This window comes from Oncorhynchus tshawytscha, linkage group LG05 (genome assembly GCF_018296145.1).
Source record: "Oncorhynchus tshawytscha isolate Ot180627B linkage group LG05, Otsh_v2.0, whole genome shotgun sequence".
In the NCBI taxonomy this organism is placed as follows: domain Eukaryota; kingdom Metazoa; phylum Chordata; class Actinopteri; order Salmoniformes; family Salmonidae; genus Oncorhynchus; species Oncorhynchus tshawytscha.
This window is the reverse complement of record NC_056433.1, coordinates 77,991,322-78,017,983: the sequence shown is the minus strand read 5'-3', so window position 1 is coordinate 78,017,983 and position 26,662 is coordinate 77,991,322. Positions and strand designations below refer to the sequence as shown.

The window sequence follows — 26,662 nt, the reverse complement described above, 5'->3', positions numbered from 1 at the left end:
CTCAGTTTACCCAAGGCTGCCGACCGATCTTGACCATGCATGGAAAAACCAGTGAGGTGTATATTATCCATGTCCTTACTCGGCCATGACTCTGAGAAACAGGATATTACAGATCTTTAGGTCCCGTTGATAGGATAGTCTCGAACGGAGCTTGTCCAGTTTGTTCTCTGGGGATTGTACATTACAGAGGGCAATGGCAGTCTAGATGCTCTCCGACGTAGTCTAATCATGACGCCACTTTGCCTCTTCTTTGCTGCTGCTTCCTCTATGGAGTCCCGTGGATCGGACCTCGTTTGGCTGCAAAACATCCAAAGCTGTCGACTTGTTGAAGTAAAATCTTAATCCAAATCGAGGTTAATGACTGCTGTTCTGATGTCCAGAAGCTGTTTTCAGACATTAGAAACAATGCCGGGAAAAACATTTCTACAAAAAACATCCAAAATAATGGTCAGGAGCCTGTAATACGGCAGCTATCCACTGCAGCACCATCTTTGTTTTTAGGTTTGTTATGGGCAGCAGGTAGCCTAGCAGTTAGAGCCTTGACCCAGTAACCAAAAGGTTGCTGGTTCGTACACCCTCGCTGACAAGGTATAAATCTGTCGATGTGCTGTTGAGCAAGGCACTCAACCCTAATTTGCTCCAGCGACGCCGTACTACTATGGCTGACCCTGTAAAACAACACATTGATTCAACCAGTTTGTGCCCAGTGGGATACTAATATCTGCGCAGTATCTGCACAGTATGGTGATGATTATGCAGTATAACCCTATGGTGTACAGGTGACACTGTAGATTCACAGGCTGGAGTAAATGTATGGCTATAAATCTGGACAGTTTGTGATGATAATATTATACACAGATTATTTGTTACAACAGAATAGTTTACAGGTGACACTAGACTTGTACCTGTATGTCCCCTCTCTGTCTCTACTGTGTTTATACCTGCAGGGGTCAGGAAAAGACTGTGACCTGAGACACAGACACAGCACTCAGTCCCCGCAGTCTGTTCATCTGTCACCTGGGTGAGAGTCACCTGTCCCTGTCCTGGCCACACCCAGTCCACCCTGAGGGCATCAGAGTATTCCTCCTCACTCTGACACAGCAGTACAAGTCACCCTGTACTGGTATACCTGATCACAGACACCATCACTCACTCACCAATCATAGACTCGATTCACACACACGCCCACAGTTACCTGTTCTGAACACCTGGATCCTTTGTTTCTTTCTAAAGGATCCTCTGCAGTACTGAAGAGAACCCTGGTCTGCCGGAGAACCATCTCTCTGGGACCTAAAAGACACCACACTGGTAGCAGTCATCTTCTGAGTCTAACTCTTTAAGGCACACAGGCCGTCTCTACAACGCAGGTGGGTTTCATATGTTAAGATTACTGTAGAAAGATACAATACTGTGTTGCTGTTGTTGAGCCTGTTAAATCTGTGTCTGACTACTTTGGTCTCTCTCTGTTTGTGTTCAACTAGCTTTTGATCACCAGTATGCATTGTTGGCACAATCATTTCACAGCGAGTGATTTTAAATGGCGGGAGAGGGACCAGAATGTATTAATATATTCATTTTAGAAGCTCATTGAGTGTGTGAGTGGGAGAGAGAGGTAGGGAGAAGTAAGCAGCGGAATCATTTATGTTCTCTTTATTACAGATTAAAATGGCATGCTTCACATTCTTCAAATTTATGATGGTCTTGTCCAACTTGCTTATCCTTGTGAGTATGTTTCCCTTTTGATTGCAGACATGCACGCGGGGGGGGGGGCAAGCGAGGGCAGAGTAATTGCATTTGTTAATTTATTGCATTAAATCTTTATGAGTCCTGTGTGTATGAAACAACAAAGAAATGCTTTTAATGCATAGAAAAGTATTTTCTCTCGTCCCTCACCTCTCCCTCAATACCATTAACTCAACAACATACCAACGATGTTACACAAATACCACAAATCACTGAGCGGAAGCTAAAATTAAACTCTTAAGTCTCTCTCTCTCTGTCTCTCTCTCAGCAGTTCTCATGTCATTAACTTTAAACTCTCTAATTTTGCTACCTACGTTTTCCGACTAGCGTTTACAACTAATGATGTTTGTGAAATGGAGGGGGACTTTGGCGTTGGTAAGCTGAATTTTCATTACATCTCGCTTCTCCCGTTTAAATGACCGTTGAAGTGTAAGTCCTTTTCTACTGGGTTTTCATTAGTGCCTGAGCCAAGTTATTTATAAAGCTACACCATACAATATGATACACTATCATGTTATAATAAAGTCATGTTATGCTTATCTGGATCTGGGAAGAACAGTTAGATGCAGTCTTTTGACAAGGTCATAATGCTCTATCTCAGTGCCTGTTCACACGCTTCGATTTATTCCACATTTTGCTGTGGTACAGCCTGAATTTAAAATGGATTATGTTGAGATTTTGTGCAACTGATCTACACACATTACCCCATAACGACAAAGTAGAATTTTGTTTGTAGAATTTTTTACAAATTAATACAAAATGAAAAGATGAAATGTCTTGAGTCAAATATTCAACCCCTTTGTTATGGCAAGCCTAAATAAGTTTTTGCTCAACAAATTTGCTCAACAAATTGCATTGTAAATTGCATGGACTCATTCTGTGTTCAATAAAAGTGTTTAAAATTATTTTAGAATGACTACCTCATCTCTGTACACCACGTATGCAATTATCTGTAAGGTCCCTCAATAGAGTAGTGCATTTCAAGCACAGATTCAACCACAAAGACCAGGGTGGTTTTTCAATGCCTCACAAAGAACGGCACCGATTGGTAGATGTGTAAAAAAATAAATAATAATAAAGCAGACGCTGAGTATCCCTTTGAATATGGTGAAGTTATTAATTAGGCTTTGGATGGTGTATCAATACACCCAGTCACCACAAAGATGCAGACGTCCTTCCTAACTCAGTTGCCGGAGAGCAAGGACATTGCTCAGGGATTTCACCATGAGGCCAATGGTGATTTTAAAACAGTTAGAGTTTAATGGTTGTGATATGAGAAGACTGAGCATGGTTCAACAACATTGTTGTTGGCACCCTCCACAGCAACCCGCGCAAGCCCCCACCATTTCTCCTTCACCCATATCCAGATAGCTGATGTTCTGAAAGAGCTGCAAAATCTGGACCCCGACAAATCAGCCGGGCTAGACAATCTGGACCCTCTCTTTCTAAAATGATCTGCCGAAATTGTTGCAACCCCTATTACTAGCCTGTTCAATCTCTCTTTCGTATCGTCTGGGATTCCCAAAGATTGGAAAGCTGCCGCGGTCATCCCCCTCTTCAAAGGGGGAGACACTCTAGACCCGAACTGCTACAGACTTATATCTATCCTACCCTGCATCTCGAAGGTCTTCAAAAGCCAAGTTAACAAACAGATTACTGACCATTTTAAATCACATCGTACCTTCTCCGCTATGCAATCTGGTTTCCGAGCTGGTCATAGGTGCACCTCAGCCACGCTCAAGGTCGTTAACGATATCATAACCGCCATCGATAAGAGACATTACTGTGCAGCTGTATGCATCGACTTGGCCAAGGCTTTCGACTCTGTCAATCACCTCATTCTTATTGGCAGACTCAACAGCCTTGGTTTCTCAAATGATTGCTTCGCCTGGTTCACCAACTACTCTGATAGAGCTCAGTGTGTCAAATCGGAGGGCCTGTTGTCCGGACCTCTGGCAGTCTCTATGGGGGTGCCACAGGGTTCAATTCTCGGGCAGACTCTCTTCTCTGTATACATCAATGATGTCGCTCTTGCTGCTGGTGATTCTTTGATCCACCTCTACGCAGACGACACCATTCTGTATACTTCTGGTCCTTCTTTGGACACTTTGTTAACTAACCTCCAGACAAGCTTCAATGCCATACAACACTCCTTCCGTGGCCTCCAACTGCTCTTAAACGCAAATAAAACTAAATGCATGCTATTCAACCGATCATTGCCCGCACCTGCCCGCCCATCCAGCATCACTACTCCGGACGGCTCTGACTTAGAATGCGTGGATAACTACAAATACCTAGGTGTCTGGCTAGACTGTAAACTCTCCTTCCAGACTCACATTAAGCATCTCCAATCAAAAATTAAATCTAGAATTGGCTTCCTATTTTGCAACAAAGCTTCCTTCACTCATGCTGCCAAACATACCCTTGTAAAACTGACCATCATACCGATCCTCGACTTCGGCGATGTCATCTATATAATAGCCTCCAACACTCTACTCAGCAAACTGGATGTAGTCTATCACAGTGCCATCCGTTTTGCCACCAAAGCCCCATACACTACTCACCACTGCGACCTATACGCTCTCGTTGGCTGGCCCTCGCTTCATACTCGTCGCCAAACCCACTGGCTACAGGTTATCTACAAGTATCTGCTAGGTAAAGCTCCGCTCTATCTCAACTCGCTGGTCACCATAGCAGCACCCACTCGTAGCACTCGCTCCAGCAGGTATATCTCACTGATCACCCCCAAAGCCAATTCCTCCTTTGGTCACCTTTCCATCCAGTTCTCTGCTGCCACTGACTGGAACGAACTGCAAAAATAACTGAAGCTGGAGATTCCCATCTCCCTCACTAGCTTTAAGAACCAGCTGTCAGAGCAGCTCACAGATCACTGCACCTGTTCATAGCCCATCTGTATACAGCCCATCTATCTACCTCATCCCCATACTGTATTTATTTATTTTGCTCCTTTAGCACCACAGTATCTCTACTTGCACATCCATCTTTTGCACATCTACCATTCAAGTGTTTAATTGCCATACTGTAATTACTTCACCACCATGGCCTATTTATTGGCATATTTATTGCCTTATAACTCCCTTATTTGACCTAATTTGCACTCACTGTATATAGACTTTGTTTTATTTTGTTCTACTGTATTATTGACTGTATGTTTTGTTCATTCCATGTGCAACTCTGTGTTGTTGTATGTGTCGAACTGCTATGCTTTATCTTGGCCAGGTCGCAGTTGCAAATGAGAACTTGTTCTCAACTAGCTTACCTGGTTAAATAAAGGTGAAATAAAAAATAAATAAAAAATTGTAGTTACTCCACAATATTAACCTAAATGACAGAATGAAAAAAGGAAGCCTGCACAGAATAAAAAATAAAACAAAACCATGCATCCTGTTTGCAACAAGGCACTTAAGTAATACTGGGGATATGGTGTGGATCCTTATAAAATACAAATACAAAATACAAATACTGCAACAACGTACGTTGTGTACGTTTTTGTCCTGAATAGAAAGCGTTATGTTTTGGGAAAATCCAACACAACACATCACTTAGTACCACTCTTCATATAAGGGATAAAGAAAACCTCTAGGGAGGTTTTCAGGATAAATAAATTAAATACACCTGTAAGCACAGGCAAAATCCTAGAGGAAAACCCAGTTCAGTCTGTTTCCCATCAGACACCTGGGAGAAGAATTCACCTTTCAGCAGGACAATAACCTAAAACACAAGGCCATATCTACATGGGAGTTGCTTACCAAGACAACATTGAATGTTCCTGAGTGGCCTAGTTACAGTTTTTACCTATATCGGTTTAAAAATCTATGGCAAGTCCTGAAAATGGCTGTCTAGCAATGATCAACAACCAATTTGACAGAGCTTGAATACTTTTTCAATAATAAATGAGCAAATATTGTACAATCCAGATGTGCAAAGCTCTTAGAGACTCACCCAGAAAGACACACAGCTGTAATCACCGCCAAAGGAGCTTTACAAAGTTTTGACTCGAGGGTGTAAATACTTATGGAAAATAGATTTTCAAAAATATTTTTTCACTGTCATTATTGGGTATTATGTGTAGATGGGTGAGAAAATAAAAATGTTGAATCCATTTTGAATTCAGGCTGTAACACAACCAGTGACGATTTGAGAATGTACATCTTGGTGGAGCAAACTCCACTCAATTTTTGTGGGATGCATGCCAGCAAAGACCCTACACGACACAACACTAAACAATATATTAATGGCACTATAACAGTGGCAAACGGTGCCCACAAACTGTTCAGGCCTACATATAACTGTCCTACAACGGAGTCCCAAAAGCAGTCCCAACAACTTACCACTGCTACACCTGGCTTTCAGCAGAGCCTTGTCTGTCAACAGTTCATTCAGCCTCATTTACTGCCTTTAAAAAAACATAGCTGATATGACTGACTTGCTTAAACGTGGTTTCAACTGACACTTGAGATGTACAAACTATGGCATAAGGGGATGACAAGCGGATATTTTGGATTTAGACAATAATGTGCGAGCTAGGACAGACATTGTCAATATAACTATTTGTTCAGCGCTTTGAAATGTATAGCAACAGAATTCAGAACATGGGCTGTTCTTGGCATTCTCTGGATTTATGGTGCTTTTCAAGACAACTGGGAATTTGGGAAAAAAACAAGGTTGAATCATGATGACGTCAGTGATCTTCAGGTCGGAGCTTTAGCAAGAAGCCCAAGTTCCCGACAAGTTGGATGACTGTTCAAAACTTGTTTTCCCAGTCGGAGCTTGTTTTTTCAGAGTTCCTAGTTGTTTTGAACTCACTGAAGTCAGATTTCCCAGTTCTGAGATTCCAGTTGTCTTGAGCTCGGCAGAAGTCATGCTGGATTGACAGCATGGCCAATGTTGAATGTTTATCCTTTCAAGCTTGGAAAAGAGACCCAGACTTGGGACCACACACCCACTCCACTGAATAGTAGGCTAATGATTGCTGTGCAATGCTTGCAGTTAACCACAGATTCCTTCCCAACCACTCATTGTTGAATTTGTGATTTCTAACTTGTTGTGTAATGTTTTTGTCCAATGGCTGATGAGCACCGATACGTTTTATCTATAATTTCTCTTAATTATTTATCTTCATATGACATGGATTAAAAAGGATTTGCCACTAGATTGTTGACTTGATTAATGATGATGGCTGTTAGCTTGCTGTCTACGATTTTGAAAGTCCAATCAAAGCTACTGTAGATATAATGTGATTTGACATCCTTGTATCTGTGGCCAATGACCTTGAGCCTTCATGGATGGGCACTTCTATTGTAACTCTATGGCAGCACCCAATGGGGTTGCTTTTTGAGCTCTACCCTTAGATTTGGCGGTGACGTAGTGTCACCATGAGTGACAGAACACTGAGCCAATCACGACGCAACTAGAGAACATTTTCAACCCCAACGCTCTGTATTTTCTGCTGGCTTCCCCACCACCATAGAGAGCAATGAGCTAGGCTGAAACACCTGCATTTTGTAGCTGCCTAACTCAAGAAAGCAAAAAAGAGGCCATGATTGTATGAAGGCTTTATTGACTCAAGTAATATCATAATTATTATTATTATTATTATTTTACATTGTTTGCAAACTGATATGTGACACGTATTAATGCTAAAATATCATGGAAAACAGAAGAAAAAAATGGTATAATGGCACCAGTCAAAAGTTTGGACACACCTACTCATTCAAGTGTTTTTCTTTATTTTTACTATTTTCTACATTGTAAAATAATAGTGAAGACATCAAACTATAAAATTACACATGGAATCATGTAGTAACCAAAAAAGTGTTAAATAAATCGAAATGTATTTTATATTTGAGATTCTTTAAAAAAAAATATATATTTTACCCCTTTTTTCTCCCCAATTTCATGGTATCCAATTGTTGTAGTAGCTACTATCTTGTCTCATCGCTACAACTCCCGTACGGGCTCGGGAGAGACGAAGGTTGAAAGTCATGCGTCTTCCGATACACAACCCAACCAGCCGTACTGCTTCTTAACACAGCGCGCATCCAACCCGGAAGCCAGCCGCACCAATGTGTCGGAGGAAACACCGTGCACCTGGCAACCTTGGTTAGCGCGCACTGCACCCAGCCCGCCACAGGAGTCGCTGGTGCGCGATGAGACAAAGACATCCTTACCGACCAAGCCCTCCCTAACCCGGACGACGCTAGGCCAATTGTGCGTCGCCCCACAGACCTCCCGGTCGCGGCCGGTTACGACAGAGCCTGGGCGCAAACCCAGGGACTGTGATGGCACAGCTGGCGCTGCAGTACAGCACCCTTAACCACTGCGCTACCCGGGAGGCTATTTGAGATTCTTCAAAGTATCCACGCTTTGCCTTGATGACAGCTTTGCACACTCTTGACATTCTCTCAACCAGCTTCAGCTGGAATGCATTTCCAACAGTATTCATTCATCCATTCACCCCTCCCCCTCTCCAGAGGCCTATATGGCTCTGTTCGGAAGTCTCCTATTCAATCCCTCCAGCCCTAATATCTTTCATTTGTCCCTTCCATATTGTACTCACCTATCCCATTTACCCAGTTGACCTCTAGTCCTAACCTGATTTCTATGTGATCTATGACAGGTCTCATGGTGTCTGACAGGGCATCCCAGGCAGGTGGCATTCCATCTACCGCATTAGCCTGCAAAAAAATAAAAGAGAAAGCCAACCACAATTAGATCAGGCAGAGGGAAAACGCTGCCAGACAAGGAGTTAGGGGGAATATGGTTGTCGTATCACATTTACCGAGCAGGGCGTTCATCACTGAGAACAGGTGGAGGAAGAAATAAAAGACAAGATACCCTGAGGAGAAAGGAGAGGGGGAAGAGGGGAGGAGAGGAGAGGAATACAGGGGGAAATTATTCTCATGTGGAAGACATCAGGGCTGATGGGGAGGATGGTGGCAGGCAGACAGACTGGCAGGCCTAGTTTCATGTGCAGCTGACAGAAAGCAGAAGGCCTCCTGTATATGACTGACATAGCTCTGATTGGAGACGACAGACAATATCAGGTTTCAGATGCTTTCTGTTCTGTGGAGAGGAGACAAGGAATAGCATAGTCTGACATCCACCCACTCTCTCACTGATCTGACCTACAGAGAAAGAAAGAAGAGAGAGAGAGAGAGAGAGAGCGAGAGAGAGAGAGAGAGAGAGCGAAAGAGAGAGAGAGAGAGAGCAAGAGAGAGAGAGAGAGAGAGCGAGAGAGAGAGAGAGAGCGAGAGAGAGAGAGAGAGAGCGAAAGAGAGAGAGAGAGAGAGAGCGAGAGAGAGAGGGAGAGAGAGCGAGAGAGAGAGAGAGAGAGAGAGAGCGAAAGAGAGAGAGAGAGAGAGCAAGAGAGAGAGAGAGAGAGAGAGAGCGAGAGGGAGAGAGAGTGCAGATGAGATCCAACGGTAAAGCAAAACATTAGATCTGTCAGACCAGGCGTTTGGTATAATTCAGTTCAGTATAGTGCCTTCAGAAAGTATTCACACCCCTTGACTATTTCCCACATTTTGTTGTGATACAGTCTGAATGTAAAATGTATTAAATTGAGATTTACGTATTGACACTGGCCTACACACAACACCCCATCATTTCAAAGTGGAATTATGTTTTTAGAAATGTTTACAAATAAATAAAAAATGAAAATCTTAAATGTCTTCAGTAAATAAGTATTCAACCTCTGTGTTATGGTGAGCCTAAATAGTTGCAAGCCTAAAGAAGTAAAAATAGTAAAAATGTGCCTAACAAGTCATGTAATAAGTTATATGGACTCACTCTGAGTGCAATAATAGTCTTTAACATGATTTTTGAATGATGACCTCGTCTCTGTACCCAACACATTCAATTATCTGTAAAGTCCCTCTGTCAAGAAGTGAATTTCAAACACAGATTCAACCACAAAGACCAGGGAGGTTTTCCAATGCCTCGCATTGCCCCATATTGATTCCATTACGTGAATCAATGTGTGAAGTAGGTATCTACATGTGTACATAAAATAACATTTGTTGAGAGCTAGACCAGAGTTCCAGATTATACCTAAAGAGCTAGAGTTGGTTCTCCAGCAGTCCTATGACATCATCAGGCAGAGCCGAGTAGAAATATAACGTTCTCCTCCTGGCCAATCAGAAAATAGATAGATACCTCCTGACGATCCCTCCATTACATGATAATCCAGATATAATTCCATGGTTGACTTCTGCAGGTCACACAGAGAGAACAGGTCAAGATGATCACGAAGTGGATCCCTGTCTATTGAGCTGTCTGGTATTGGTGGAGAGAGAAAAGGGGTCATGGGGAAAGGGCAGTGTTTCCTTTAGGAAAGGTAACAAGAGGCCAAGTTCTCTTCGGCTGGTATATAACAGAAGCCTTGGGCTGACAAAATAAATTAATCTTCCGCTCTCCCTGACCCCCTCTTAACCTTTTGACTGCAGTGGGCTAAATCAGGGTCCCACAGAGTGGTTCTTGGGAGTCTTAAACAAATCTACTTTCAAACAAAAGTATACACCTCACACACATGGTTATGGGCTTAAACAAATAAGACACCTGTACCATGTCAGATACATTGTGCTGTTTGTTTTTAGCATTAATCATATTCATTAATTTCCTAGATAAAGAACACTGACATTTCGATAATGTATATAAACGCAACATAAAAATACATAAAAATATAAACGCAACATGAGCTGAAATAAAATATCCCAGAAATGTTCCATATGCACAAAAAGCTTATTTCTCTCAAATGTTGTGCACAAATGTGTTTACATCCCTGTTAGTGAGCATTTCTGTCAATATAATCCATCCACCTGACAGGTGTGGCATTTCAAGAAGCTGATTAAACAGCATGATCATTACACAGGTGCACCTTGTGCTTGGGACCAAAAAAAGCTACTCTAAAAAGTGCAGTTTTGTCACACGATGCCATAAATGTCTCAAGTTTTGAGGGAGCGTGCAATTGGCATGCTGACTGCAGGAATGTCCACCAGAGCTGTTGCCAGAGATTTCAATGTTAATTGCTGTACCAACCCAGGACCCCCACATCTGACTTCTTCACCTGCGGGATCATCTGGGACCAGCCACCCGGAAAGCTGATGAAACTGAGGAGTATTTCTGTCTGTAATAAAGCCCCTTTGTGAGGAAAAAACATTCTGATTGGCTGGTCCTGGCTCCCAAGTGGGTGGGCCTGGCTGAACTCTAACTCAGTAAATTCGTTGAAATTGTTCCATGTTGCATTTATATTTTTGTTCAGTATACATCCCAGAAGACTGAAATATAACAAAACTGTTTGACATAGAAACACTGGATGTTCGTCATTATTTAAAATAAAATTATATATATATATATCTTTATTAATTATGAAATTATGAAAAATATTAATAACATTCCACCCATGAGGCCAAAGGGGGTGCTTTAGGTCATTGACACCAGGAAAGAGCTACACAGCAGATGATGTGGTGGTGTCGTACAGAGGTAGGATAGGGTAGTGACACAACACACTTATTACCTCATGAAAGAGCTGTTGACCTAGCGGATAAAACTGCTAAATCAAGTGGTGTTTTAGTTCAGCAACATTGTCTTTGTTCTCTAATAAAAGTAAATGTGAAATTCAGTTCAGTCCCAAAACAAGGCAAGAAATCCCCCCCCAAAAAGCTACAAAATACAGATAATCCAGCCGTATGAAATGAAATAAGGATTGATTTTACAAGCTCAGTTGTAGACCCTAGCAATAGCCTTCCAAACTTTGGTCCGCAGAGAAAACTTCTCTCGACAATCGATACAAAATCCTTTAAACAAGTCTTTAAGAGTGTTATAATTTGTATAGAGTGAGAAAACTAGGCTTTTAAACTATAAACAGTTTCCTAGTTACCAAACTTTTCCGACCACAACATGTAGTCGACATGGCTTCCCTCTTCCTAACACACTCACTTCCTATTTCATTCAAACTAGGAAGTAGCCATTGGTTTTATTTTGTATTTTTTTAATTGAACCTTTATTTAACTAAGTGACTGTGGGTGTGGCTATGGAGTGACCAGGGAAGGGCACACTGCCTATACACATCTCAAGGAACCAAGAAACCTTGTGGGTTGCAAGTGTCTTTGTGTGTATTGACCTATGTGTATCCCGTGTGTACGTGTGTGTGTGTGTGTGTGTATGTGTGTGTGTGTGTGCGTGCGTGTGTGCGTGTGTGTTTCCAGCTGGGGGGTCTGACCCTGCTGGGTGTGGGGATTTGGGTGCGTGTGGATAAGGGTTTGTTCCTACAGGTGCTGAGTCCCTTCTCCACCCTCGACACGCAGTTTGTCAATGTGTGCTTCTTCTGCATCGCTATTGGAGGAGTGCTGGTTCTACTGGGTGTACTGGGCTGCTGTGGAGCCCACAAGGGGAGCAAGTGTCTGCTGCTACTGGTAGGTACAGTCCAGAGTACAGGCCCACTGTTGAAGACAGCCAATTAACTTACACTAACTGCTATGCTGAACACAGCCAATTAACTTACTCTAACTGCTATGCTGAACACAGCCAATTAACGTACACTAACTGCTATGCTGAACACAGCCAATTAACTTACTCTAACTGTTAACTCAACATAACTCCAAAACCATAATGTACATTATTAACTATATCTGCAGTATATCATTCATGACCGTATTATAGACTTAACATACCCACTTCTCCACACTTGCAATGAATCTATATACACAGTTCACAAAACAAGGTACCATATTCATGATGGACTATCTTTCTCCAGTGTAGTCCTGAAGAGGGGGCGTTAATGTTCATTAACACTGTGGCTAACTACCCCACGAGTCCATTTAATTAATAATGAGTAGCACAGCTCGGACATTTTCCCCATAAGCACCATCACATACTAAGTCGTTCATTACTCAGACTGATAGATTCTAACGGATAGTAATCCATATAGGATACATTACTGTTTACAGCTCACAGCCAGGAGAAGATGCTTATCGCTTGTTTCAGCGTTCACATTAAACCACTTCCCTGTTCTCCTTTGTCTAATCAACGGTTAGCTGTCCTTTATCGAAGGGCCTTTACAATAACATGACAGGACAAAGGCTGATTACGAAGCCCTGAGGAGTGTAGGAGTTGTGTTGTGGTTGGATAGGGGTTGTTTAGTTGTTGTTTAGTTGTTGTGGTTGGACAGGGGTTGGACAGGGGTTGTTTAGTTGTTGTGGTTGGATAGGGTTTGTTTAGTTGTTGCAGTTGTATTGTATTTGTGTGTTGTGGTATGGTGTAGTGGTTGGTTTGCGAACTTGTGGTTGTGTTATGGTTGTGTAATGGTTGTGTTTGTGAACTTGTGGTTGTGTTATGGGTGTGTTTGTGAACTTGTGGTTGTGTTATGGTTGTGTAATGGTTGTGTTTGTGAACTTGTGGTTGTGTTATGGTTGTGTAATGGTTGTGTTTGTGAACTAATGGTTGTGTTTGTGAACTTGTGGTTGTGTTATAGCTGTGTTATTTTGTGAACTTATGGTTGTGTTATGGTTGTTTGGTGAACTTGTGGTTGTGTTATAGCTGTGTTATTTTGTGAACTTGTGGTTGTGTTATGGTTGTTTGGTGAACTTGTGGTTGTGTTATAGCTGTGTTATTTTGTGAACTTGTGGTTGTGTTATGGTTGTGTTATGGTTGTTTGGTGAACTTGTGGTTGTGTTATAGCTGTGTTATTTTGTGAACTTGTGGTTGTGTTATGGTTGTGGTTGAGGTTGCAGTCAGCTCCTCTAATCTAAAGCCAAGTCCTTTTTCTTTGTCTTGTTCTACTAAGTTTTTCTCCATCATCCTGATTATTTTCATCGCTGAAGTGGCAGCCGGAACGGTGGCCCTCGCCTACTCTTCATTTGTAAGTCTCCCTCTCTCTCTCCAGCTCTGACTCGAAACTCCCTCTCTCTCTCTTTCTCTCTCTCTTTGTATCATCTCTCCTTATGTCTCTCTCTCCCTCCCCCTCCTCCCTCTCTCTCTCCAGCTCTGACTCGAAACTCCCCTCTCTCTCTTTCTCTCTCTTTTGTATCATCTCTCCTTATGTCTCTCTCTCCCTCCCCCTCCTCCCTCTCTCTCTCCAGCTCTGACTCGAAACTCCCTCTCTCTCTCTTTCTCTCTCTCTTTGTATCATCTCTCCTTATGTCTCTCTCTCCCTCCCCCTCCTCCCTCTCTTGCTCCAGCTTTCACTCCCATTCTCGATTTTTATCTCCATGTAAATTTTCCTTCATAGCCCGGCCATCATTGAATTACTGGGCTTTATGTCCACTTCAGTCCATTTGACCCTTTAATGACTCCCAGATTGCCTGGGGCTGTGTGCGACGCCTCTCACTTTGAGCAATTTATTACTCTGGAATATTGAAGTTAAAGCATTTTATATGCAAAACAGACTATTTACATATATAGGTCCCGCTCCTGCTCTTTCTCCTGTCCCGTTCAGTAAAATACTAGCGGGACACCCTGTCCTTTCGGACGGTAAATCATTGGAAATGAATCATTTTATTTAACGAAATTCTCTCCTCCTGCAAATCAAAAATGTGTTTATCTGTTCTGCATTTTGGTCTCTGGATATACCATTATTCTCAAATCTGGTGCATTTAAAAAACTCCCATCGGCCTATTTCCTGTGGGATCATGGCACTTGCTTTCTCTTTCAAATTCAATGTTGGCCCCATGTTGTCTATATATATTTAAAAAACAGTATAGGAATGCTCCAGACTTAGATTTATTCAAGAAATGCGTTGTTTCATCCCACATGTCCAAGCAGGAATGCAAAATAAAGACATTTTGATGCAAAACACGTAAACCAGTGATTGGCATAAATTTTGGGTTGACAATTAGGCTGCTGTTGCTATAAATGTACTGTCAAAATAGGGTTCCAGAATTTCTGTCTATTCTGTTCAGTAGAGATACATTTTCTTACATCTTTTTGAGAACAGGCTATCATATACTGTAGGCGAATTCACTTGGGGCTAATCACTGAGGAAGGGGAAACTCGAAAACAAAACCACAACAGTAGCCTACTTATTTTTCCAGCCAATCCGGTCTCATATAGTAGACGTAACACAGTACAGCCAGCTTTGTGCAAATTCGTTTTTCTCTACCTCCCCTTCTCTTCATCTAGTCTACTCGGGGGGGCACAGAGAGAAACAGGGGCAGCAGGGAAAACACCTTGATGCAGGAATCAGGATGTTACCGTTTGATCAAATCATGGTTTTAGCTGCTCCAAAAATAGAATGTTTTGAGTAAAGTGACCAGCTAAAATTTGTAACTCGCACCGATGTGACCACATCCAAGCGTGTAACTGTAATTTCCACCTCTCCAATGTCTACCAGCTCACGTTTGTTCCCTAAGTTTTAGGCCAAGAGCTTATTTGACTTGTTATATACCTTACTTAATTTGACAGCATTATTTGAAGGCATTTGTGGATTACTTGTAAGTGTTGGGGAAAACAGGGAAGCGGGTCATGATGAGATGTTTAAGATTTTACACGTGGGCCCGTCAGACTATAAGCACAGCAGCGCAGTTGATTTGGAATTTCCAGTCAATTAGCATTATGGGTAATAGGCCTAGTCATTCTATGACAGCATCATCTCCCGTAGTAACGGTGTCATTCCAAACACAAAAACCTGGAAAATAATCATCAAAGTTACTCAAAAGTCCTCATTTCTATTTTTATAAATCTGATTTAAACCTATCCCTAACCTTAACCATACTGCTAACCTTTTGCCTAACCCTAACCTTAACCACACTGCTATCCTTTTGCCTAACCCTAACCTTAACCACACTGCTAACCTTTTGCCTAACCTTAACCACACTGCTAACCTTTTGCCTAACCCTAACCTTAACCACACTGCTAACCTTTTGCCCAACCTTAACTTTAAATTTGGACCAAAAAAAACAAAACAATATACAATATATTTTGACTTTGTGACTGTGGTAACTAGTGAAAACTTCTGCATCTTGACATGATTGTGTGTGTGTGTGTGTGTGTGTGTGTGTGTGTGTGTATGTGTGTGTGTGTGCGTGCGTGCGTGCGTGCGTGCGTGCGTGCGTGCGTGCGTGTGTGTTGGTGGGTCTTCGTCGAGGGCCAGAAGAGATCCTAGGCGTGTATTATAGATTCTCATTGTTGCTTAATTCGATATGCTTATAGTGAATCTACTGTGCTGTTGTTTTTAGCATTAATCCTATTAATTAATGACTTAGACAAAGAACAGCGCCATTTCGATAATGTATTTGGCAGTCTCCGAGCATCTGCCCATCCCCGGCTTTTGATGACACAGTATCATTGCAATAATTAATATGGATTGGGTAGGAATATACATAGCCATCCATGAACATAATAACCCCCCGAAATATACCCCTGAAACAATGGAATGGGCAATACATATAGGGTGTTGATCTATTTCCTACTTCTTTATCTACCACATAAATCTCCCTTTCCCCATCGGGCCTACGCCCTAATCTAACCAAAAGGCCATGACCCGGTGGAATCTCAATAACTCTGGTTTAATAACCAATTTTAGGGAGCGTTATACAAGCGTTATATGACCGCTTTATAGTTCTTCTAAAAGACATTCAGAGGAGACACGTGACGCTTATATGATGGATAAAACCAACACTGCTAGTTACTACAGGGCCTTAATAACAGATCGATTATAACAGAGAGGTTGTTTCTGTCGGTAAGAGCTACTCTGCTATAGAGCTTACTCTGTTTTTTATAATTAAATCATGTCAGATAATTAACACTTTTTCATGATTTATATTTAAAGAGATATTGTATATAAACAGTATATACAGTTGAGGTCAGAAGTTTACATACACCTTAGCCAAATACATTTAAACTCAGTTTTCACAATTCCTGACATTTAATCCTTGTAAAAAATTCCCTGTCTTAGGTCAGTTAGGATCACCACTTTATTTTAAGAACGTGAAATGTCAGAATAATAGTAGAGATAATGATTTATTTCAGATGTTATTTCTTTCATCACATTCCCAGTCGGTCAGATGTTTACATACACTCAAGTAGTATTTGGTAGCATTGTCTTTAAATTGTTTAACTTGGGTCAAGAGTTTTGGGTAGCCTTCCACAAGCTTCCCACAATAAGCTGGGTGAACGTTGGCCCACTCCTGACAGAGCTGGTGTAACTGAGTCAGGTTTGTAGGCTTCCTTGCTTGCACATGCTTTTTCAGTTCAGCCCACACATGTTCTATATAGGATTGAGGTCAGGGCTTTGTGATGGCCACTCCAATAGCTTGACTTTGTTGTCCTTAAGCCATTTTGCCACAACTTTGGAAGTATGGTTGGGGTCTATGTGCATTTGGAAGACCCATTTGCGACCAAGCTTTAACACATGGTACCTTCAGGCATTTGGAAATTGCTCCCAAGGATGAACAAGACTTGTGAAGATCTACAATTGTTTTTCTGAGGTCTTGGCTGATTTATTTTGATTTTCCCATGATGTCAAGCAAAGAGGCACTGAGTTTGAAGGTAGTGCTTGAAAAACATCCACAGGTACACCTCCAATTGACTCAAATGATGTCAATTAGCCTATCAGAAGCTTCTAAAGCCATGATGACATTTTCTGGAATTTTCCAAGCTGTTTAATGGCACAGTCAACTGTAATGTTAACTTCTGACCCACTGGAATTGTGATACAGTGAATTATAAGTGAAATAATCTGTCTGTAAACAATTGTTGGAAAAATTACTTGTGTCACGCACAAAGTAGATGTCCTAACCGACTTGCCAAAACTATAGTTTGTTAACAAGAAATGTGTGGAGTGGTTGAAAAATGACTTTTAATGACTCCAACCTAAGTGTATTTAAACTTCCGATTTCAACTATATATGTACAGTGCCAGTCAAAAGTTTGGACACACCTACTCATTCAAGGGTTTTTCTTTATGTTTTACTATTTTCTACATTGTAAAATAATAGTGAAGACATCAAAACTGTGAAATAACATGTGGAATCATGTAGTAACCAAAAAAGTGTTAAACAAATCAAAATAGATTTTAGATTCTGGCCTCCACAATCACCAGACCTCAACCCAATTGTGATGGTTTGGGATGAGTTGGACCACAGGGTGAAGAAAAAGCAGCCAACAAGTGCTCAGCATATGTGGGAACTCCTTCAAGACTGTTGGAAAAGCATTCCAGGTGAAGCTGGTTGAGAGAATGCCAAGAGTGTGCAAAGCTGTCATCAAGACAAAGGGTGGCTACTTTGAAGAATCTAAAATATATATGGATTTGTTTAACGCTTTTTTGGTTGCTACATTATTCCATGTGTTATTTCATAGTTTTGATGTCTTCAATATTATTCTACAATGTAGAAGATGGATTAATAACACTCAATGGCATATAGCCTAATATCCTCCACAACTCTCCTCTCCTTGCACAGTTTAGTTGATACAGTCGGTACGTTATCCTCTCCTGGCTCAGAGCCCAGTGTGTTGGTTGTTTAGGCCCTTTTCCTGTCCACAGTGTATGTGTGAGTGTGTGCCTGTGTGTATGTGTGCATGTGAGTGTGTGTGAGGGAATGCAGTGTAGCGAGGGGCACGCAGGGCAGGCAACCAGGCAGGCAGAGTGACAGTGATGAATTAGCTAGCTGGTAATAACCCCTCTGATCTGAGCCCCTCTTCCCGCTTCTTGGGGGGCACTTTTAATTGTAGCATGTCTCCACGTCACCTTAGGCTACTCTCTCCCTACTCCCTGAACACACACACACACTCGCTCCCCTGAGTCTTTGTGTGACTATATGCCAAGGGCTTATTAATCAAAATGGAAAAAATGGGGACACACAGAGTGGAAGGGAGGTAGGGAGGAAGGGAGGGAGGTAGAGAGAGAGAGGGAGGTAGGGAGGTAGAGAGGTAAAGAGAGGGAGGGAGGTAGAGAGTGGGAGGGAGGTAGAGAGGTAAAGAGATTGAGGGAGGTAGAGAGTGGGAGGGAGGTAGGGAGGTAGAGAGGTAAAGAGATTGAGGGAGGTAGAGAGTGGGAGGGAGGTAGGGAGGTAGAGAGGTAAAGAGATTGAGGGAGGTAGGGAGGTAGAGAAGTAAAAAGATTGAGGGAGGTAGAGAGTGGGGGGGAGGTATGGAGGTAGAGAGGTAAAGAGATTGAGGGAGGTAGAGAGTGGGAGGGAGGGAGGGAGGGAGGTAGGGAGGTAGAGAGGTAAAGAGATTGAGGGAGGTAGAGAGTGGGAGGGAGGTAGGGAGGTAGAGAGGTAAAGAGATTGAGGGAGGTAGGGAGGTAGAGAGGTAAAGAGATTGAGGGAGGTAGAGAGTGGGGGGAGGTATGGAGGTAGAGAGAGAAGGGGGAGAGAGAGGGAGAGAGAGAGGGGGTAGCAAGAGGGAGGGAGGTAGGTAGGGAGGTAGAGAGATAAAGAAAGGTAGGGAGGAAGGGAGGTAGGGAGGTAGAGAGTGGGAGGGAGGTAGAGAGGTAAAGAGAGGGAGGGAGGTAGAGAGGTAAAGAGATTGAGGGAGGTAGAGAGAGAAGGGGGAGAGAGAGGGAGAGAGAGGGAGGGGGTAGAGAGAGTGAGGAAGGTAGGTAGGGAGGTAGAGAAATAAAGAGGGCGGGAGGAAGGGAGGTAGGGAGGTAGGGAGGGAGGGAGGTAGGGAGGAGGGAGGGAGGGGGAGGGAGGGAGGGAGGGAGGGAGGGAGGGAGGGAGGGAGGGAGGGAGGGAGGGAGGGAGGGAGGGAGGGAGGGAGGGAGGGAGGGAGGGGGAGGGAGGTGAAAGAAAACAAGCCTATATGTCATATAGGAATTCACTCTCTCTACAATAACAGGAGCTCTGGCATGAACATATTCCTTTGTATTATATAGATATGTTCTCTGTGTATGAAATAAATATGGTATGAAACACAATGGGAGAAAGTGTCCTAACCGGACAAACAGGAGCATCAATATATATGTAAATGTGACCACTTACAATCACAAAGGAGAAAATGGAGAAAAATGTCCCAGTCATCTTCTCAGGGACAGGCTATGGGTTTTATTTCCCAGGTGCTTTGTTTGGTTCAGATAGACATTTATTTCATTATTGATGCATAGCTGACTGCCTGAGCTGTACACACTGTAAAAACAGACTATATGTTGTAGGTTTGTTCAGTGACCTAGTGTGTGTGTGAGTGTGAGTGAGTGAGTGAGTGAGTGAGTGAGTGAGTGAGTGAGTGAGTGAGTGAGTGAGTGAGTGAGTGTGTGTGTGTGTGTGTGTGTGTGTGTGTGTGTGTGTGTGTGTGTGTGTGTGTGTGTGTGTGTGTGTGTGTGTGTGTGTGTGTGTGTGTGTGTGTGTGTGTGTGTGTGTGTGTGTGTGTAGAGGTCGTTGATGTTAGGAGCTTAATGGCCCTATTTGCTACGGTGCGTGTATATGCACCCGGGATTGTCATGTGTGTGTGTGTCTTTCTGTGTGTGTGTGTGTGTGTGTGTGTGTGTGTGTGTGTGTGTGTGTGTGTGTGTGTGTGTGTGTGTGTGTGTGTGTGTGTGTGTGTGTGTGTGTGTGTGTGTGTGTGTGTGTGTGTGTGTGTGCGTGTGTGTCTGTCTGTCTGTCTGTGTGTATGGGTGTGTGTGTGTGTGTGTGTATGGTCTCCAGGCCGAGGGGATTCTTAAAGCATGGGCCACCCTTGTCTTGAAGAACCAGTATGGCAGCGATCCAGTGGTCACCAAGATCTGGAACAGCACCATGACCGAGGTATGGCTACCTCAAGTCACCAATATTTCTCCGCTATCCAGGAGCAAGACAGGTGCCGTTGTTCATAGACAATGGTGAGCCTGAACCTTCCAAGTCTGTGGCTAGCCCTCATGAGTCCTGACTAACCCTATCTGCGATATTTAATCCCATACGGTATGGGCCATAACTGCTGAGTTTGTCATGCTCTATCTATCACATGTCAATCACATTCTACCCTGTAAGAGTTTAGAATGGTAATGACATGGCTTTGACTCTTTGTATTGTATAGCTTCTGTATTGTTCCTTACCGTGTTTTCAGTTGCACACAATTCTACATTTCTGCTATTGCTCAGCTCTCCTTATTATGCTTGATACATTCAAAGACCTTGACTTGTGAACCTCTCTCTCTGCTAAAAGCATGTCAATACATCACGTACCTCTCTGGGACCATGGCCACCATCTTTAAGTAGCCTTCAGGCTAGAAAGTACAGAGGAATCCAAATCAATAACCTAAGTAGAATGCCAAAGAAAAGCTGTTCGTTACATAACCGTCCATGTTGTGTTGCTTTTTATTGAATAGTAAATCAATAACTAAATGAAATGCCTTTATTTTGGTGAAAACTTGCCAGTGTGCTCATCCATCTTCAACACGTTGTTGTTAGCATGTCACTCCAGTGTTACAAGGGAATGCTGAGAGAATGCTACAACATCGCACATTTTCTCTCTTTCTCTCCATGTCCTTGAAGCTGAACTGCTGTGGCTTCACCAACTACACAGACTTTACTGACTCGTACTACTCTGAGCAGAGTGAGGGCAGCTACCCACCCAGCTGTTGCCAGCTAGACACTGCCCCCTGCAGCCAGCAGCAGGCATGGCACAGTGCTGTTCAGGTGAGACCACGGCTGCCAATGGCTCACTGTTCTGAATAATCAAAGTTCTATGTATCATGAGCAGTGCATGACTCTTATGGTAACATTAGTTCATTGGGCTTTCTCCATTCTGATGGTTTAAAACTCAACCAAACAAGGACAAAACTGACAAAGAAGTAGTCCAATTTGTAGAACTTTCTTTTATTTATTTAGCACTGTTTTAAAAATATTATTATAGACAGTATCATCTCTGGTCAAAAGTAGTGCACCATATAGAAAATAGGGTGTCATCTGGGACACATGCCATAGACTGGGTGAGGCACCCACAGAGTGACACTGTTTCCCACAGGAACAACCATAAGTCTCCTTGTTTACACTCAAATGTATCATAAACTAAACGTCTTCAACAACCTTCACTTGATCTAGAGAAAAACACATGCAAATGTTTAACAAGTCTGACCCAATGCCTTTAATGACCTTGTGTTTTAAAACCACTTAGACATGTACAACAATTGTCCTATTAATAATTCATGTTCTGTACACGTTCCTCTCCAGGGCTGTTTGAAACAGCTGTTGAAGGCCCTTCAGAAGCATGCCAACATCGTAGGTGGAATAGCCGTAGGCATCGGAGGGCTAGAGGTAAAATCAACAGGTCATAAATGAACCCGTGTGGCTCAGTTGGTAGAGCGTGGCACTTCTGATGCGTGGGTTCAATTCCCACGGGGGGACCAAAATTGTATACTCTAAGTTGCTCTGGATAAGAGTGTCTGTAAAAGATGTAACTGTGCATTGTTCAGTGCAGGAGTATAACCGTGTACCTTGTCTATTGACCTCTAGTCAGGATGAGTAAAAGCTGTTGATTTGTATGTACTGAACTTCCAGTGGAGATGTTTTATGGCTTTGAGGAATCTGATCTACAATCTGATCATAATGTTATAAAGTGACTTATGCATATTCACAAGCAGTCAGGAAGAGACGATAGGGTAGGTGCATGTAGGAACCGTACGGACCAGGGCTAGGGAGTGTTTGCTGTTATGGTCCAGTCAGATGTGGCTATGGTCAGGTCATCGTGTCAGGACAAACTCCCGGCCATAATGACAGCTAGTGTTGGATACAGGAGCTGCTACAGGGCCTTCAGAAAGTATTCATACCTCTTGACTTATTCCACATTTTGTTGTGTTACAGCCTGAATTCAAATGTTTATTTTCTTGTTTTTATATAAAAGCATAATTGATCATTTGACATTATGGGGTATTGTGTGTAGGCCAGTGACACAAAATCTACATTTAATCCATTTTAAATTCAGGTTGTGACACAAAGTGTGAATACTTTCTGAAGGCTCTGTACATGTAATTAAAGCCATGTTATTGTAGTTCTAATCTAGATCATCCTAACACAAGTTTCTCTCTCCTAGGTGACAGCGATGTTGGTATCCATGTACCTGTACTGCTATTTGGACAACAATGTCAGCTGAGACTTTGTATTGGACAGATGTTGTTATGTACTGTGAAAGGTTAATAATAGTGATTGTAGTGCCATCATATCTGATAGGTTGCCTTGATGTTATTATCCACAAATGTATATCAGTTATCCATTATTTCACATTTACTAATCAAGTGAGATATCTTTTTAATTAATAGCACACAAAAGCCAAAACATAGTACTGTAATTGTGTGTAATGTTATTTTAGATGTCACATTTATCTACTGTAAATACACTTTATATTTACAATAAATTTCAGCTACCAATATGACTGGATGTTTTACAACAAAATCACACATTTGAAGTTCCTACATACACTAAGTGTTCAAAACGTCAAGGACACCTTCCTAATATTGAGTTGTACCCCCACCCTTTTTTGCCCTCAGAACAGCCTGAATTTGTCGGGGCATGGACTCTACAAGGTGTTGAAAGCGTTCCACAGGGATGCTGGCCCATGTTGACTCTACAAGGTGTTGAAAGCGTTCCACAGGGATGCTGGCCCATGTTGACTCTACAAGGTGTTGAAAGCGTTCCACAGGGATGCTGGCCCATGTTGACTCTACAAGGTGTTGAAAGCGTTCCACAGGGATGCTGGCCCATGTTGACTCTACAAAGGTGTTGAAAGCGTTCCACAGGGATGCTGGCCCATGTTGACTCTACAAGGTGTTGAAAGCGTTCCACGGGGATGCTGGCCCATGTTGACTCTACAAAGGTGTTGAAAGCGTTCCACAGGGATGCTGGCCCATGTTGACTCTACAAGGTGTTGAAAGCGTTCCACAGGGATGCTGGCCCATGTTGACTCTACAAGGTGTTGAAAGCGTTCCACAGGGATGCTGGCCCATGTTGACTCTACAAGGTGTTGAAAGCGTTCCACAGGGATGCTGGCCCATGTTGACTCTACAAGGTGTTGAAAGCGTTCCACAGGGATGCTGGCCCATGTTGACTCTACAAGGTGTTGAAAGCGTTCCACAGGGATGCTGGCCCATGTTGACTCTAATGCTTCCCACAGTTGTGTCAAGTTGGCTGGATGTCATTTGGGTAGGGGACCATACTTGATGAACACTGGAAACTGTTGAGCATGAAAAACCCAGCAGCGTTGCAGTTCTTGACACAAACCGGTGGGCCTGGCATCTACTACCATACCCCGTTCAAAGGCACTTAAATATTTTGTCTTGCTCATTCACCATCTGAATGGCACACATACAATCCATGTCTCAATTGTCTCAAGGCTTGAAAATCCTTATTTAACCTGTCTCCTCACCGTCAGTCTATGTCATGGAAAGAGCAGGTGTCTTTAATGTTTCTCTACTCTCAGTGTATACTGTCTTATGGATTTTAGATCATTCAAACCCAGGTATATCACATGAGCAGTGAGCAACAACACACTGCATTGTACTGTGTGTCACATAATAGTACTGTGTGCAGATGGAGTGGCAGGACGCCTAGTGGTTAGCGTGTTGGACTAGTAACCGAAAGGTTGCAAGGTCGAATCCCCGAGCTGACAAGGTAAAAACCTGTCGTTCTGCCCATGAACGAGGCAGTTCTTTGGCCATCATTGAAAATAAGAAATTGTTCTTAACTGACTTGCCTAGTTAAATTAAGGTCAAGATGAATGGAATACTGTACATTTTTAGTCTTTGTTCTATTACCAGACTGTTCACAGAAGTTACAGTAAATATTGACCAATCGGGGGCCTCTGAAACATAGCAAGGAGGAATGGAGAGAGAGCGTGAGATAGTGTATTGTTCAAGCCTCGTATACCATGCCTCTGGCTATTGCATCTGAATTAGTGGAATCATCATCTTAAATCCCTGTTCAAACCCTGAACGCCAAGCAAATGTTGTTGTTCCCCTTTGACGGTCCGTTTTAGTGACCCTGGTATTCTCACTGCTCAGGGAGAGAGGGGTGGGGGCAAGACCATATACCATTCTAGCCAATTAGACCTCAGAGGTATTTAGAGATAAATCTCTCATCATTTCAGACCAACTGTGATCATCTCATTCCCTCCCATGTATAACGATAACCCTCACACACCAACCCCTCTTTCTCTCTCTCTTTCTCTCTCTCTCTCTCTCAACAAGACCTTCATACACCAACCCTGTCTTCTCCTCTTGTTCTAGAGAGGACTACAGTCCCAGTGATCGATCAATATTTAATCTATATCTCCAACGCCGAGGGGCTTAGAGAGAGTACTGCTCATCTCAATGCTCAATAAGTCAAAACGACATTAACCTAGGCTCTGATAGGACCCACTGCTCTTGACAGACAGGCCAAATGAACAGGTTTCGCATTAGTGTTTACAATAAAACACAATCAAAACCCCCTCATCTATCGGATCCAGCGACAGCTTCAGTGTGTGTTCACAGAGCCAGAAACAATCGCCCTGTAGGAAACTAAACACTGTCTTTATCTGGGGAAACACACATTTAATTATGAACAAACATGAACATTCAGCTTGACAGACTAATTCAGATACAGGCATACAGTTTATACATAGTACATGCAGATTTGCACACACAAGTTCAATGCACACACACACAGATACTGATGTCGCTATGAACACACACATACAGTCTGGCTATGGGTTCTGACAGGGTGTCTCCATTAAGAGATCATTGAGATGGCGAGGGATGAAAACTCAAAGGACAGGAAGGTGTTTGTCCTTGGTCAACCACCGTGGTTACGGAAATGTACCATCCAGGGGATTTGCATACATTTCCCTAGCCCACACTCTGTTCCCTTCTCCTCTCTGTTGGTTTACCCAACACCTTCTCCTGGGAAATTTGGATACAAGGACGAGGCTGGAGAAAACAACCTTACCAAGAACAAGAAAATGTATTAGGAATATTCTAGTAGTAATAAATTAATGTTGTGATGCCTGCTGTAGATTCACTTCTATAATTAATGAACATACTTATGTTAATCACACAGGTATGAAGAATTTCACTACAATTCCCTCAATCCATAATACACACACTGCAAGAACAACTGACACCACTACCAAACTGCATAAGAGATAAATGTGTCTATAGATGTCTATTAATGTGAGTATGAATGTGTATGAATATATATTAATGTGTCCATAGAAGTGTCTATAAATGTGTCTGAATGTTTCTATAGATGTCTATAAATGTGTCTATGAATGTTTCAAATAATGTGTCTATGAATGTGAGTATGAATGAGTCTATAGATGTGAGTATGAATGTGTCTATAGATGTGAGTATGAATGTGTCTATAGATGTGAGTATGAATGAGTCTATAGATGTGAGTATGAATGTGTTTCTGAATGTGAGTATGAATGTGTTTATGAATGTGAGTATGAATGTGTTTATGAATGTGAGTATGAATGTGAGTATGAATGTGTCTATAGATGTGAGTATGAATGTGTCTATAGATGTGTGTATGAATGTGTCTATAGATGTGAATATGAACGAGTCTATAGATGCGAGTATGAATGAGTATGAATGTGTCTATAAAGGTGTCTATAGATGTGAGTATGAATGTGTCTATAGATGTGAGTATGAATGAGTCTATAGATGTGAGTATGAATGAGTCTATAGATGTGAGTATGAATGTGTCTATAAATGTGAGTATGAATGTGTCTATAGATGTGAGTATGAATGAGTCTATAGATGTGAGTATGAATGAGTCTATAGATGTGAGTATGAATGTGTCTATAAATGTGAGTATGAATGTGTCTATAAATGTGTCTATAAATGTGAGTATGAATGTGTCTATAAATGTGTCTATAAATGTGTCTATAAATGTGAGTATGAATGTGTCTATAAATGTGTCTATAAATGTGAGTATGAATGTGTCTATAAATGTGTCTATAAATGTGTCTATAAATGTGAGTATGAATGTGTCTATAAATGTGTCTATAAATGTGA

General features: G+C 42.2%; 1 protein-coding gene across 3 annotated transcripts; it reads left to right on the top strand.

Moving 5' to 3' along the window:
• The first annotated feature begins 1,140 nt into the window (after positions 1-1,140).
• LOC112251856 (tetraspanin-1) lies at positions 1,141-23,160 on the top strand. 3 transcript variants are annotated; one of them, XM_042322417.1, is made up of 8 exons: positions 1,141-1,367; positions 1,660-1,722; positions 11,973-12,179; positions 13,550-13,624; positions 20,344-20,442; positions 21,168-21,311; positions 21,846-21,929; positions 22,705-23,160. In XM_042322417.1, the coding sequence occupies exons 2-8, from the start codon at positions 1,666-1,668 to the stop codon at positions 22,762-22,764; spliced, it is 726 nt and encodes a 241-aa protein (XP_042178351.1). In that variant the 5' UTR covers positions 1,141-1,367; positions 1,660-1,665; the 3' UTR covers positions 22,765-23,160. The 3 variants fall into 3 exon arrangements, with proteins under 3 accessions (XP_042178351.1, XP_024278555.2, XP_042178352.1); XM_024422787.2 differs by lacking the exon at positions 13,550-13,624; XM_042322418.1 differs by lacking the exon at positions 20,344-20,442.
• Positions 23,161-26,662: the final 3,502 nt, after the last annotated feature.